The 15,921-nt window shown below is 44.1% G+C and overlaps 1 protein-coding gene across 1 annotated transcript; it reads left to right on the forward strand.

The window, feature by feature from the left end:
- The first annotated feature begins 253 nt into the window (after positions 1-253).
- GPN1 (GPN-loop GTPase 1) lies at positions 254-11,722 on the forward strand. The gene is made up of 14 exons (XM_026047234.1): positions 254-331; positions 405-498; positions 876-915; positions 1,621-1,687; positions 2,446-2,483; positions 3,049-3,127; positions 3,231-3,325; positions 4,534-4,579; positions 6,078-6,224; positions 6,318-6,400; positions 7,447-7,486; positions 8,651-8,741; positions 10,468-10,578; positions 11,195-11,722. Exons 1-14 carry the CDS (start codon positions 299-301, stop codon positions 11,284-11,286), a joined length of 1,056 nt encoding a protein of 351 aa, XP_025903019.1. The 5' UTR covers positions 254-298; the 3' UTR covers positions 11,287-11,722.
- Positions 11,723-15,921: the final 4,199 nt, after the last annotated feature.

The raw sequence follows: 15,921 nt of genomic DNA on the forward strand, positions 1-15,921 counted from the left end.
CGCCGCCACGTCAGCGCGCGCGCGGCGGAAAGGCACGGCGCTTCCGGCGCCTCCGCACGGCGTCCCGCACGGCCCCGCTCGGCTCCCGCCGCGCCACGCGGGGTAGGGCAGGGAGGCACGGGGCGGCAGCCGCAGCCCGCGAGGCACCCCCAGTGGGCGGTGCGGAGCAGCCCCGGGCCACGCGCCATGGCCCCCCGGCGCGCCGAGCTGCGCGCACCCCGGAAGGAGAAGCGGCAGCGACAAGATGGCGGCGGCGGCGGAGGCGCCAGGGGCGCCGGTGTGCGTGCTGGTGCTGGGCATGGCGGGCTCCGGGAAAACCACGCTGGTGCAGGTGAGGGCCGGGGCGCGCCGGGGCGCCCCCCGCCCTGCCCCCGCGCGGCCCGACGCCTCTCGTGTCCCCGCAGCGGCTCGCGGCGCAGCTGCAGGCGCAGCGCTGCCCGCCCTACGTGATCAACCTGGACCCGGCCGTGAGGGAGCTGCCCTTCGCCGCCAACATCGGTGAGGCCGAGTGAGCCCGCGGCGCCCCGCCGCGTAGGGAGGCCGCGTGCGCTGCCGGCCCGCCGCGGTCCGGGTGCCGGCCTGGTTCCCCGGGCGGCAGCCGCCGTGCTGGGGTGCGGGAGCAGCCGAGCCGGAGCAGAAGGAGGGGCAGGGGAAGGAGCGCGGCGCCGGGGCCCTGGCAAGGCGCTGCCCGCGGGTTGCGCTGGCGGGCGCGGGGCCGCGGCCGAGCCGCGCGTGGGCCGCTGCTCCCCGCGTGGCGCTGCCTCTGGTGCTGCGGGTCGGGTCGCGGCGAAGGAGAGCTGCAGGGCGAGGAAAGGCCTCCTCGGTAAAGGTGTTGCCACGTTACCTATTCAAGCTGTTTGTGCTCCTCTCGCCAGATATCCGGGACACGGTGAAGTACAAAGAGGTCATGAAACAGTATCCTTTTTCTTTTTGTTTTAAACAAGATCTCCGAATTTTTGAATATGTTTAGATAAATAAATAGTTCATTGCTTCTGCGCTGTAGAATGAAGGGGAGGGTGTGCAATGGCACAGGAAAACCAACCTGATGAATCAGAGCTTGTTCTGGAGCAGTAAATAAAATATTTAATTTAATAAAATATTCTCTTCTTTGTTGAACTTTGAGATCCATATGTGTGCAAAGCATTTTAGATCTTTAGGTTAATCTTTGATTAGCTGAGTATCTTTACGAAGCTCGTGCCTGATCATTCTGTTTAAATTTGCGTAAAAACTAATTTGCTTAGGAAATTCCTTGATTATGTTTTGAAATATGTAATCTTACAAGTTTCAATGTATTCAGGACATTTCATACCTTTCAAAAAAAAAAAAAAAAAAGAAAAGCATAGCCAGTATGTCCAAATTTGACAAAGATTGCTTTGATATTTCTCTTTTTTTTTCTGAATGGTAATGCTTGGATAATGATGAGGGAAAGGCCTGGTGTATGCCCTTTTTCTTATTTTTCCTTATGTTATTGCATCACTTAAGAAACTTAATTATGACATTTAGTGACAGTTAGTGACATTTTTATTTTGCTGCAAGTTCCAACCTGCATTGTAAATAGTTCACTATTACCAGATTTGAAAAGGAAGTACTGTGAGGTCTGCTTTCCTAAAAAGCGTTCAGATACGGTCTGGGCCCAAATGGTGGAATAGTGACCTCTCTCAACCTTTTTGCTACAAGATTTGATCAGGTATGTGTTTGTTTCCATGTGATACTGTGCTACAGGTTTGTGGGAAACTAATTAATTTCTTGATGTGTACATTCAGAGAGTATTTTTTTTCTTTATAGACGTCTAATTTTTTATCTGTGTTCTCCATACTGAACAGTGTTTCCTACAAAGTAGCTAAATTCTATTTTTAAGGGAAATGGCAGCTTTCCATCTCTTTGGTTACTGTTTGGGTTTTTTTGGAGGGTGGGGTGTAAAACTTGGAAAATATGTGTACAAAACATTGACGCTTTAGTCTGAGTGCAACAGAACAGTTATGTTCAATAGATTTCTGTCATCTGTTATGTGAATGCTCTGATTCTGGAGTCAAGAAGCTCACTTCTGGGGATCAGTCAGTTATCCAGTATCCCTTGAAAAAAAACTCACTGTTCTCTGGAATTGTATTGTCCCCAGTGCTGGAAACCTTACGCAAGACATTGAAATATTGTACCGTAGGGAACAATGGTACATAGGGTAGGGAACAATTGCTTTTATTAAAGTTTCTTTACCCAGGTAGTAGAATATGGGCCAAATTAAGGCTATTCTGGCATATGCAGTGTCTAAACATTTTCACATCTTCCTTTGTAGGATRTTTCCACACAGTGAGAAGCTTAAGAGCTTTGATTTGCACATGTGTCTGTGTATGTTTATACTGATATGCTTTCTGTGTACAGAACAATTCTAAATATTTCTTGTTTAGAACCTAAATGCAAGATATACTGCTTCATTTTCTTTTCAATTAGGTCATGAAGTTTATTGAAAAAAGGCAAAATGCATCCAAGTGAGTACACTCTATGAAGTCTTACTGTTCTGGAACATGAAAACATGTTTCATGGAAAAAAACGTTGAGACTTAAAAAAAGATCCTTGCATGGTTTCCATTTTTTTTCTTTCAGTTTAAATTTTACCTTAAAAAGTACATAGAATTAGAAAAGATAAGCTGGATTCTTGCATAATATATGTAAGTTGAAGAAAGAAATGGCTGTTAGTGCCAGTTCTGCATTTTTTTTGTCTGGTATTTAACCTTCATTTTTCTCATTCACTGTTCAAATATGGAACAAATAATTCTTATCCTGAAGAGTTTATAATAATAGATATCCATCAATTTGATGCTTTTGACTTTAATAGTATCTGGAAGAGACTAATGTGTGCCATAGTTGCAGAGTATACACAGGAAATTCTCAGAGGAGTGTCCTCAAATCTGTTGCTGTTTGAGAGAAGTTTACCTGATTTTTAACAAGATGATCATGTGATCTGTCTTTCTCAAGCCTCTGGTAATCTGGTTATGCCTACACTTTGTACTTGACTTGACTTGACTTTTTTTTGTTGGGGATGATATTTTAACAGGTATGTTATTATTGATACACCGGGGCAAATAGAAGTATTCACCTGGTCAGCATCAGGAACTATAATAACTGAGGCACTGGTAAGATTATTCTACAGAATTTCACAGCAAGATTGTGTGAAGAAAGTGGCTGTTGAATACCTTTTACTTCTAACTAAAATAATCTCTTACTATGTGTTTCCAGGCTTCCTCTTTTCCATCAGTTGTTGTTTATGTGATGGATACCTCTCGCAGCACAAACCCTATCACCTTTATGTCCAACATGCTGTATGCCTGCAGGTAGGAATTGGTGAAAATCCATTTTTGATCGCTATGTCTATCATGTTTATTTTAGGGGGAATATCTGTTTGCATTTCATCTGAGGGGCTTTTTAAATGAGGAGAATCTCTCTCTGTCAATTCTTTGGAAAGTGGTTGAGAGGAGGAAGTGAAAATACTCTTCTAGTTCAAGAGAAGGATGTAGCCAGACTTTTGCAGTGTCTGTATCCTGTCTGTTTTCTGGCTCAAATGATGGATTTTATTATTCARTTGAAAACGAGGCACTCAAATTATTAACTGTATGAATTACAATGTCAGCTTCTTTTATAGAGTTTCTTCTTACATTTAATTATTTCGATTTTTGACTTTGTTAATTTTTTTTTTTTTTGCTTTCTTTGAGAAATGATTATACTAACCTAGGTCTCTACCGAAGAGAGGTGTAGCACTTTAAATTTCAATTTGTAATCTTTTTATTTACCAAATCTACAGACCTACATGTCTCCAAATAGATTTAAGATGACACACAGAGGTATTACTGTGTAGAACTGCTTACAGTTGTGAAACATTATGCTTTTCACATTCATGACACACATGCTTCTGTCACTTCTGTCACACATGCTTTCATAGTACTGTGTTGTCCCCTTCACACCTAACGAAGTATATACAGGTGGGGACAGCTCCTAACAAATGAAAACAAATCATGTGAATAAGAATAGCGTGACATTTGTATTTTACATGATAAATCACAAAATTTTATTTGGATTTGTTTTTTCATTTTGTTTTGAGCTTCAAGCCATTAAAATGAAGTATCCCTTGCTAGTGGACATAGTTGGAGTGTTGGAAATCTGGTGCAAGTTTATTCAGTAATCCATTGATCAGTCTACAAATGATAGTTTAAAGCCTTTAAAATAATAAAAAAAAAAAAGGCAAAAAAAAAAAAAGACAAAAAACTTGTTCTGAAATTCATGGAAAATACTAGTCAAACTCAACCATGCATGTAGAAGGAAATTTTGTATCTTACAGATGTGTGTTGATATTTTGTGGGGGTGTGGGGGGTGTGGGGAAGGAATTTTGGTCAACTTTAGTAAGCAGAATCTGGGTGAAAATTGCATTCTAACTCATTCAAAGAAAATTATTTTCTCCCGAAAGTCACAGATATGTCTGCCTTATGTGTACTTTTCTAATGAGATAAACATTAGATTTTTTTAAAGGCTTCTCTTTTCCTTCTAGTATCCTGTACAAAACAAAGCTACCTTTTATTGTTGTTATGAACAAGGTAAGTTGAACCTATGGTTTCTGGGTTTCAGTAGAACATTACTCTGTTTGTATTGCTTTGCAGTACTGTCTTCCATTAATCACGTTTTCTTGAAGAGAGGATGTGAGTGACCTAGAGGTGAAGCATTTGAAACAGTGAATATCCATGTCACAGATGTAGTTTTCCATGCTTTGAAGGTGACCACCTGTGACTAGATCGGAGTGGATGCTCTTCCTGTTATCCTCTTGTTCTTTTACATGTAGAACATTGTACCCCTGTCCAAAGGAACCCCCTACTGCTTCACCATACCTTTGACTGATGCTATGTTTTTCATATACGCTATTATTTAAATGCTGTATCCATGGATGAGTATCGTTTCCTGAGACCTTAACCCTGTGCTGTAAACAAACACAAATCTCCTAATGTAAGGTTAGGTTCATTACTGAATTTGTTCTTTTATTTATCTGCTGTCTCGGAACAATTGTCTTATTTGTCTTATCATTTTTACAGACAAAATGCAATAAAAGGTATTTGGTTCTGATCAATAGCACTTAGTGTGTCGCTGTCTTCCAGTAAACAGATCCTTATTAGGTTAGGGATACACCTCCATGTTTGTAAAGGCATGCATCTGTAGCCTTAAATACATGCTTTTGGCCTGGGAAGTCAAATTTGGATTTGAAGAGGAATAAAATTAATAGAATATGTAGAGTTTAATTTTGTTTACAGAATTGAATCAAGCTAACTGTAAATGGTTAGGCTTACGCCTTTTGGAAACTGTTTTCAACACTGTCACAGATCTCTTTGGTAAAGCTAGGCAGTACTTAACCTATTTTTCTCCTCATTACTGCATCTGAAAAACTAAAAGTATCAAGAGTTTTAGACACCCCTATATTGTGGTAGCACTGGSTCCATGTAAAATGATGGTACCATCTCATCAGTTTCCACCTTTGGTCTTGTATGAGACTATAATGCAATTATATAATGCGTTAGATTATCATTTCCTTAGATCAGAACACAGCTGACTATATAAAGTTCCTGTAGGCTGTTTCCCAATGTGGGTAGTGTCTGTCACTCACGTTTGAATAGTAATTGTTTTATCATTAATTAAGGATAAAATCAAGAAATGGTAATATCTTCTTTGCAGACTATTCTTCTTTTGTTTGGCCCCAACAGTTTTGGGACCAAAACTCTTTTATAGAGTATACAACTAGTGTATGCCCAGTTCCAGTGAAATTGAAGAAATTTTTGTAGCCAGACTTTCAGTTGTTTTTCCTTAAACTCACCTTCTTAAAAGCGGGATAGTGTTTTTGTTTGTTTGTTTGTTTGTTTGTTTAGTGTTTCTGTAGCTGATTTTGTAAAACAGAATGTGAAAACCTCCCTGGCCAAGGCTGAATGTTTTGTAAAGAGATAAGCATTTTGAAAGTAAGTTTAAAATGGTAACTGTATATTGCACTTAAGTTATTAAATGAGCAAAGAGTTTGTCATTATTGCCTCTGAAAAAGCTCTCTGCTTCTTTCAGACTGACATAATTGATCACAGTTTTGCAGTAGAATGGATGCAGGACTTTGAGACATTTCAGGATGCCCTGAATCAAGAGACATCCTATGTCAGTAATCTAACTCGTTCTATGAGTTTAGTGTTGGATGAGTTTTACAGTTCACTCAAGGTAATAATCTTCCCTTGTTTACTACCTCTCTTATAAGCATGGAAAAGCTGTTATGAACATGCCTCAGTTTTGGCGTATGTTTTTCTTTTGTAGGTGGTTGGTGTTTCTGCAGTGCTCGGCACAGGACTGGAAGAATTTTTTGTACARCTTTCTAAAGCTGTAGATGAGTATGAGAGGTAAGGTAGTACAAAATCAGTGAGTGTTTGCTTAAATTACTGATTCTCAATCATTTGATGAATTATCAAATGATTACTCATTTGATTTGAAGAACTGGCTACTGTTCACAGCCAGAGTAATCTAGGGTGTTTAATAAATTAAGATAAGAGTCAGCATAAAAACAAGCAGTTAAACTAGTCAATAGTTAATGTTTGAGCTAATGTCAGTTAAGCAAAGAAAGCAAATCTGAAGTCAGTTTTGTCCCCTTGATTCCATAGTCTAATCAAGCTTTGAATTGTCCYCAGAAAACAAACTGATCAATTAAGCAGACTGAATAGGTGTGCAACATGAAGGATTCTTTGGCAATTTGCTGCTTACTGGGTTCCTCCTCATGGGATACTGCACATGTATGAAACTGATGGAAAGCAAACCCGGTAACTTTTGTTGCAGAGAAGGCACCAAAGCATGCTGTGGATTATTATCAGATACTGTGCCTGCACAGTGATTACTTAATTAACAAGGGGGTATCCATTATCTCCTTATTCAATAAATAAGAATTTCACAGGTACTAGATGGTATAATATGGTGAAAATCTGTGTAAGATTTTCCTTTATGAGATCCAAATAAACTGTTTCTAGAGGTGTAGGTACTGCTAGAGAAAACCCTGTCTGATTGGAGGTGACGGCTATATCTGCTCTTTTATTATGGTAGTGAAATGTTTCCCTCTGGTTTAATTTCTTATCCAGCAAGACTGTATAGGAACTGTATAGGAAGGATTTGTTGTTTTAATTAAATATTTTTACTTATATCCTTTAGTTTCAAAATCCAAATTTGGGTAAAAGTGCCTTAAGATTTCTTGAAACCTCTCTCAAATCTAATTGTCTAAAAGAACCTTTTGGTTTGGGATTAACCTGGTTAATTAAAACTTTGAAGCTATCCTCTGCTTGCGGTCAAAATTTTCATGTGGCATTTAAAGGCAAGTCAGTAGTACTGTCAGAAGGACAGTACTTAATATAAAGAGTCTATTACTTTAGAGTGAATATATTGTGTGTGTTTATCTTTACAGGGAATATCGTCCCGAATATGAGCGTCTGAGGAAAACACTGGTAATTATTTCTACTGTTGTATGTTTGGACAGTGTATCTATTTAATCTCTAGAAATTCCTTCCAAGCTCAGCCATTCCGTGATTCTATCCTGGGATCACTTTCACACATACAGCTGCCTCTGTGGGTGTTGCGGAGGGTGGAGGGGTCTAACAGTTCATTAATCATATTCAGTATGGAAAAGCTGAAAAAGCTCTGTCCTAAAGCTTACCCTCTATCCCTTTTGTCCTTTAAACTTGGTGAATCATATCTTTTTTTTAAAAATCTTTATATATGTGTGTGTGTGTATATATATATTAATATATATAAAAAAAAGTCTGAAATGATTTGCTGAGAATAACACTCTATTTCCATACCATTTAAGTGTACTCTTTTGACTTGGATAAAGTGCAAAGATCAGTAGCTTTTACTAGTCTTTTAATAATTTCAGTTTGTAATGTTTCATAACTTTGGGGTTTTTTTTGTTTTTTTTTTCTCTCTGCTGTCATACGCTTTTCTTTCATCCTTCTTTAGTGGCACAGTGCATGTTTTCTAGCATTAGATTATACTAGATTAGAAGAGAGTTAGAGCCAAACATAATTGAAACACCAGAGACTTGAAAATTTTCCTATTATAGTTTTGAAAATCAGTTAAGCTTACATTCTTTAAGGAGTCCATTACAAAATGTCTTTGATACAAATAATTTACTGCAGAAACAATTTTTCTAAATCTTGATCACCTATTTTTGGTATATCTGTGTAGTAAATCTATCATATTTTAGCAAGCATGTGATTTCATGGAGGCATTTCTTAAGATTGAATATGTTTCTTTTTCACATCAAGGCACTTTCAGATACTGAAAGAAATGAAAAGAAAATGAAAAGAAAATGAAAGAAAGTGCTGTTTAAAGAAACTAGATGTTCTGTTCATTTTGGGTTCTGGCCATCCATGAGATGGTTCTCTGCAGGTACAGCTTCGTTGAGTTTGACTTTCTGATATTCCTGAAGTGTTGCTTGAAGTCCATCATCCTAGAGGTTGCTTTCCGTGGTTATCCAAAAGTTGACTAACAAAGTGTAGTATAAGACTTGTTTGATTCCTGCTTTTTGCCAAAAGGATAGGCTGTTAGTTGCAAATTATGTTTCACCGGTTTGTTAAATATGATCAAAATCCATATGTTTCTACCCACAGGAGAAAGCTCAAAGTAAACAAAAGAGAGAGCAGTTGGAACATTTGTGGAAGGACATGGGAACAGTGTGTGTGCAGAGCAACACACTTGCAGGTACCTTACTAAGATTAACTTTATGGGGAAAAGATCAACTTTACCTGGAAGTCCTGGTGGACACCATGACCATGAACTAGCACTTTGCCCCTGTGGCCAAGAAGGCCAATGGTATTCTGGGCTGTATTAAGAAGAGCAATGCGAGGAGGTCAACGAAGGTGATCCTCCCTCTCTACTCAGCCCTGGTGAGGCTGCATCTGGAGTCCGGTGTTCGGTTCCGGAGTCCCCAGGACGAGAGAGACATGGAGCTGCTGGAGCAGTCTGACATGGGGCTAAGGTGATGGAGGGACTGAAGCATCCCCTCTTTCAGGAAAAGCTGAGAGAGCTGGGCCTGTTCAGCATGGAGAGGGGAAGACTAAGTGGGGATCTTATCAGTGTATACAAATATCGTAAGGGAAGATGTCAAGAGAAGGGGGCCAGACTATATTCAGTGACAGGACAAGAAGCAATGGCCACAAACTGAAACATAGGAAGTACTGGCTGAATATTAAGGCAAAAGCTTTTTTTACTGTGATGGTGACGGAGCATTAGAAGAGGTTACCCAGAGAGGTTGCAGAGTCTCCCTCTCTGGAGATGTTCGAGAACTACCTGGATGTGATCCTGTTCAAAGTGGTCTAGGTGCTCTGCTTGAGCCGAGGGAGTGGACTAGATCTCCAGAGGTGCTTTCCAACCTCAAGCATTCTATGACTTTGTGAACTTAAGGGAAAACTTCTTTACTGTGAGGGAGACAGCACCAGAACAGATTGTCAGGGGTGATGTGAAGTCTCCATCCTTGGTGATGCTCAAAAGTTGTCTGAACAGGACCCCAGGCAATGTGCTCTTAGTGACCCTATTTGAGCAGAGGAGTTGAACTAGATGGTTTCTGGAGATCTATTCCACCCTCTAGAACATCTCTAGTACGAGAAGAGACTGAGTTGGGCCTGTTTTCTCTGGAGAAGAGAAGGCTGAGAGGGGATCTGATTAACACGTATAAGTACATGAAGGGGGAATGCAGGGAGGAAGGGGACAAGCTCTTCTCAGTGGTGGCCAATGAGAGGACAAGGGGCAATGGGTGTAAGTTGAAACACAGGAAGTTCCTTCTCCATATGAGGAAGAACTTCTTGACTATGAGGATGCTGGAGCCCTGGCACAGGCTACCCAGGGAGGCTGTGGAGTTTCCTTCTCTGGAGGCCTTCAAAACCCTCCTGGATGCCACCCTGAGCCACATGCTCTGGATGTCCCTGCTGGAGCAGGGGGCGTGGACTAGATGATCTCTAGAGGTCCCTTCCGACCTTGAACATTCTGTAATTCTCTACCATTTTGTGATGCTGTGGTACTGCAGAGTTTACTGAAGAGTTTGCTCATATAAAGCTTTTCTCTCTTCACAACAAAAGCATGAAAACAAGTTTGTGTTAGCGGTAAGGAGTGGTAGATTAACCCTATGGAATATGTGGACTTGGTCTCCTAGGACTGGCAGAGACATGATAGGAGGAGAGGAGGAAACCCTGGTGTGTAGATAAAGCGGTGGGCATACTAGAGGTAATAAAATATTTCAGGAAAGGTAAAGCAGTTCAGTTAGAACATGAGAAGGCTGTGCCGCTCACTGAGCTGCTGCCTTATATGAGGTTCAGTTAGAATAGGTATTAATTGCTGAGGTCATTATGTACAAATAGTAACTGAGAGGACATAAGGTAACCTTACTTGTTAGCATGACATCTTGGATATAGCTGTCTCTGTTCCTTTCAAGACTCTGATAATGCTTCTGCAATGGGTCCCTCTGATCTGATCCTGACACGAGGAACTCTTGATGAGGAAGATGAAGAAAAGGAGAGTGATACCGATGACATTGACCATGATGGTAAGGCTCTGTGGGATCTGATTTGATGCAAAAGCTTCTGGTCTGGGAATGCCATCTGTATTTTATTAACTGCATGGACTATGACAGCCTAGAAAACAAGCAAATATTCAGACATCTAAATATAGGTGTCTGAATCTGAAGCAGAAAATCAGCAAAGGACTAAGCCTCAATGCTTAGTCCATTGAGTTTACCTGCTAATCATTGCAAAAGTTCAGCTGAAAATTTTGTATTCACGTAATTATTTTTAATAGCAGACATATAACATGCATAAACCAGACAACTTATATAGTGCTTGAATCATGCAGTGGCCTATCAAGCTGATCAATACACATTCCATCATCTTTTTGCTCTTAGAGTTTGGACCCTGGTCCTCTTCTCTTTTCCTGTAACTCTTAGACTTGGAGCACTCTAAGACCTTTGTGTGTTCTCTTAGTTCTGTGAGTTCCACTCATTTTAGGACCATTTATTTCTTTCCCTATATAATGAAATAAAGATCAAATACACCTTTTGTGTTGCTCTGATTGAGCACATAGCCCAGTCCAGGCTTTCTTCTGGAATACAATCTGGATGATGTTTTTTTTTTGTCTCCCTCCCTTCTTTCTCACCACCCCCGTAGTTACTGAGCAGAGCCATGAAGAACCAGCCTTCAGAAATTTTATGGAAGAGACACGGATGAAGTACCAGAAAAGAAGCAACCAGGATGAATGAGACTCTCCAAAACAGAGGATTTGGAATCCCTTGTAGTGGAGTGAACAGTAAAGGAAGGACATAATTAACCTTACGCGACCATACATGAAGCCTAGATGTGTGAATAACTTCCTCTAATGTATTTATATCTTTCATCCTTCACCTGCTTATTCATCATGAGTTGAAGACCTCATATCCAACTGACTGCACGTTTGGCCATTTGTCACTGTGACTTCCTAAAGTCAGAAGAACYGACTAGCGCTTTTTTTTTGGTCCAGGCTCTTTAGATGCACTTACTGAGGTCTTACAGTTTTGTCAGAACTCAAAATCTCATCTAGAGGACTTAAGACGGATCTTCAAAAGTGCTGCCTTTTTCACCTCATGAAATGTCTCTTTCCTGAAAAACACTTGAGAGGCATGCATTTCTTTTCTGATAATGACCCAAAGAGAATCTTTTATACACCTCCCCAACACATACCCCTCCACACACATGCACACACATACGGATAGTTGTTCTCCCCATGTGTTTTTTTAATGAGATCTTTTTTAAAATGTGAGATCTTTATAGAGTAAATGAAGCTCGTCCTCTTCTCTAAGTGATTGAAAGAAAGCTAATCAAAGTATTTCATCCATTTTGTTTGATATTTTGCCTCGAATTAAAAATATTTTGTGTAATAACAAATCCTGAGTTGTTTGTAATCTGTGAGTTTTTTTTTTCCCCTATGCTTACAACCCATCCAGCCTGTGGATACTCTTAGGACCTCTTGATTCCTATTTTGGGTTGCCCCCAACTCCTCTATGTGCCTTCAGACCCTGTGTTTGCTTTGTGGTTTGCCATAAGCTTCTCTGCTTTGCTTTTTCCTGTGTCCCAGAGTTTTGTGGGTGTCTCTTGGTGTGCCCCAAGGCCCTCCTCTCACCTTTTGCTGATAGATCTGTTTTATCTATCATTGCAATGCCCTGAGAGCACAAGCAGTTGCTGAGGGCAGTTTCCTATCTGGGATCCTGATGGTGCCACCTGTGGGGGCACTGAAGCCGAGACTAATCCCAGGGGGCCAAAGGCTAGGGACTGGGCCTGTGCTCTGGCAGTTGGGAGAAGTTTTTGCTGGGGGAGAGAAAGGGAGAAAAAGAATGAGAAAGGAAAAAAGGCAAATCTGAAATGAAAGGCACTGCACATGGAGCGGCGACGCGCATGCGCGCTGCCTTCCGACAGCGTCGGCTGCGCTCGCGCTCTGCTTAGGGCGAGGGAACGGGCAGCCCCGGGGGGACGCGGCCTGGAGCGCTGCTGCCCGGCATGCCGGGAGCTGCAGTCTTCCGGGACTAGGCTTCCGGGCGGACAAACTGTTTTGCGCAGCATGCCGGGAGCCGGAGTCTTCCGGTATGGGATTTCTGGGAGCAGATGTCTTGCGCAGCATGCCGGGAGCTGTAGTCTTTCATGGGGGTTTCCGGGCGGCCATGTTGTATTCCGCAGAGCATGCGGGGAGCTGTAGTCTTTCGTGACAGGCTTTTCGGACCGCCATGTTGTATCCCGCAGAGCATGCGGGGAGCTGTAGTCTTCCCATCCCGGGTTCTGGGAGATCTTGCGGTGCCTTTTGAGGCACTAGCTGGGTGCAAGAAGATGCCTCTCTAGGCGGAAGCAAAGACAATCCCCTGGATTCCGGGAAGCTTTTAAAGTAATAAGCGGTTCTGCTTTTGTGCTGCGATCAGATACCGGCGCCTCAAAGGCCAGGGCTCCGCGCATGCGCCCTGCTGGCCACCCCGCGGCTCTGCCTGCCCCAGGCGCAGCCGCGCCTCGCCGGGTGGGCGCATGCGCACTGCTGCCCTCCCCTCGCTGCTGGCCTCCGCTGCGGGCAGGGGGCTGCTGCAGCCACGACCGGGGCGCGAGGGTCTGGYGAGCGCCTGCACGTGTCGCTACAGCAGCGCCAGAGGGGAAGAGGCAACGCGCATGCGCCCTGCGTGGGGCGGCGCTCCCTGCCGCCCTCCTGTGCCTGCGGTGGTGGTGGGGAGGAGCGGGGGGAAGCGCATGCGCCCTGCGCTCCGTCCGGCCGGCTGCTGCTGTCGCGTGTCCCCAGCTCAGCAGTGCAAGAGCGGGAGCGGGGCGCGCATGCGCACTGCACTCCGTCTGGCCGGCTGCGTCGCGTCTGGGACATGGCGTAGTGCCCGGGGAAGGGGCTGCGCACGCGCAGTGCGCTCCGTCTGGCCGGCTGCTGCCATCGCATGTGGCACATGGGGTGGTGCCCGGGAAATGCGGGCTGCGCACGCGCAGTGCGCTGTGGCGCGCTCGCTGCCGCCATCGCGTGTGGGCAGGAGGGTGCTGCAGTAGCGGGGGCTGCGCACGTGCGCAGTGCGCTCGGGGTGGGGGGGGGCCGTGTGGCGGGCGGCGCATGCGCCTGCGGTCGGCACGAGCGCGGCGGCGGCGAGAAGCGTGTGGGAAGGCTGCGGTGAGGGCCTTGGCGGTGGCCTCGGGTCGCGTCCTGCTGGCAGGGTTTGGACTAGGCTCGGGGCAGCGCAGCAGGAAGCACCTCTTGAGTGCGCTTAGCCTCCGGAGCGAGCTGAGCTCTGAGGGAGCGCACCAGTCAGGCTTGGGGTTAAGAGAGGCACAAAGTCTGCAGCTCCATAGGGAAGGAAACGTAGCGCTGTATCCAGCCCAGCTGCTCGTGGGATGCCTGTGAGCTTGGAGGCTGATGTAGGTGTGGTGGCCTCAGCCTCTGGAGTGACCTGAGGTTTGCCATTCGGGACCCATGTGGGTGGCCCTTTCCTTGGAGCCGCCTCTCGGATCCCCCTGTCCCGGCACGACGCAGCCGTTCTGGGCTCATCCTGCTGTGCACGGTGCTCCCGGAGCGCCCGAACAGCTACGGGCTGGCCAAGGGCTTCCTGTCCGCAGCGCCAGTGGCAAGGAGTTTGCTCAGCGGGAGGGTGGCGGATACAAAAGTACGTTTGCTCTAGCAGAGAAGGGGGCTTACGTAGATAGGAGCAACAGCTCCGTAGTCAAAAGGACTGTAATCAAAAGGACTAAAAAAAAAGTAACCACTTTGGCGTGGTAAGATTTTTTTTTTTTTTTTTTTTTTTTTTTTTTTTTTTTGGAAAGGAAATGCTTTTGGCAGAGGAAAGAAGTTTGGGGGAGAGGTGTAATTTCTCAGAGGATAAAAAGATTTAGAGGGAAAAATTTCAGAGGGAAACATTTGGGGGAAATTTCTTTTTGGAAGGACTTTTTTTGAGGGAATTTTTGATGTGGGAACAGGAAAATGTCTTGGGAGGAATTTTCTTGGGGCATGTTGAGAGAATTATTTTGGGGAGGGAAGTTATTTGGGGGAAGAATTTTGCTGGGGATTAGGCAAATATCTAAATGTGTGAGTTTGTGGAGTTTTTTTTTTTTTTTTTTTTTTTTTCCCTCCTCTGGCTTCACTGTTGTCAAAGAGAAGCCGATAACTATGGTTCTTCCTCTTCTGGGCCAGATAAAAGGAAAAGCTTTCTCATGGTTCTTTGTTGTAGTAGTAAGGTAGCATTAGGTTCTTGTTGGCGTGAGTGTCGAGGCAGTGAAATTAAGGAGGAGACCCAAATGTGCGATCTAATGAGCTGAGGGCTGGGGGGCAGAATTGCTGTGGTAARTAAGTAGATCCTATTTTCAATGTCAGGAATTCCTGGAAGAAGTTTCCTATCCTTGTCCTTGAATTTTGAGATCCTTTGCCTCAGACATTCTACTTAAGAAACGGGTAATGAAGCCCTTTTAAGTTTGGATCTCGTTCAGTGTTCTTCAGGTGTTTCCTTTAGTAGGTCAAAAGACAACTTGGAAAGACAAAGTAGAAAAAAAAATACCAATGCTTCCCTTTGCAAAGCTGGCACAAGCTGCGGTGTTTAAGGAACGATGTTAACGGTGTTAGTAATCTTAGCAGCTTGAGTCTTGCATTGGTGCCTTAGTACCTTGAGTACTAAATCCCATGTCTGTTCCTTACAGAGCTCCTCTCACCACCAGTAGATTCTGGTAGGAACCATCAAGGAGATTTCCTATAGAAAGGATCGGGGAAGACTACTTTGGGAATGGGGCCCAATTTGAGTTGCTTCTACTGATGCAAAAAGAAGTGCAGGTGGATGCCCTCAACTCAGTAGGGTCGGTCAAGCAAAGACAAGGAGAGAGCAGGTGAAAGACGGGCATGGCTCAGTGGGAGGTCAGGCCCCAACCCCTCGGCGGGTGGTTCTTGTGGTTCTGGAGTGTGCGGGGTAGGTCGGACCTCCCTTTGGAGTGGGCCAAAGAATTGGATGTGTTAATTTTGGAGAATTACTGGGTGAACGTCGTCTCCTTGTTCCTGTTAACATGATGTGTAAAGCGAGTGTGTGCTCTGGGAAGGGTTCCTGTTAGTGTATTGTGGAGAGGGGGAGACGCTTAATTTCCATGCTTCGCCCAGGCATCCAGGCTGGGGGAATTCTGTGCATTAAGAAACTCAGCTCAACACTTGATGCCCAGCATGGATTGCAGCGTTGCTGGCAGGCTGGACTTAATGCCTTAAACCAGCTGGGAGAGGCTGGTTTCAAGCAGGGTGTCTGAGCAGCATGGGCAGAGYAGGATGTYTGAGTGGYTSARTYGGGGGTTATTAACTTCCTCTTGAGTTGGGGGTTATTAACTCCATGTTTTCAGTGGAATGGGTGGGTTGGTGCCAGARR

Source organism: Nothoprocta perdicaria, unplaced genomic scaffold, assembly GCF_003342845.1.
Source record: "Nothoprocta perdicaria isolate Ctin4 unplaced genomic scaffold, notPer1 scaffold_484, whole genome shotgun sequence".
Lineage (NCBI taxonomy): Eukaryota > Metazoa > Chordata > Aves > Tinamiformes > Tinamidae > Nothoprocta > Nothoprocta perdicaria.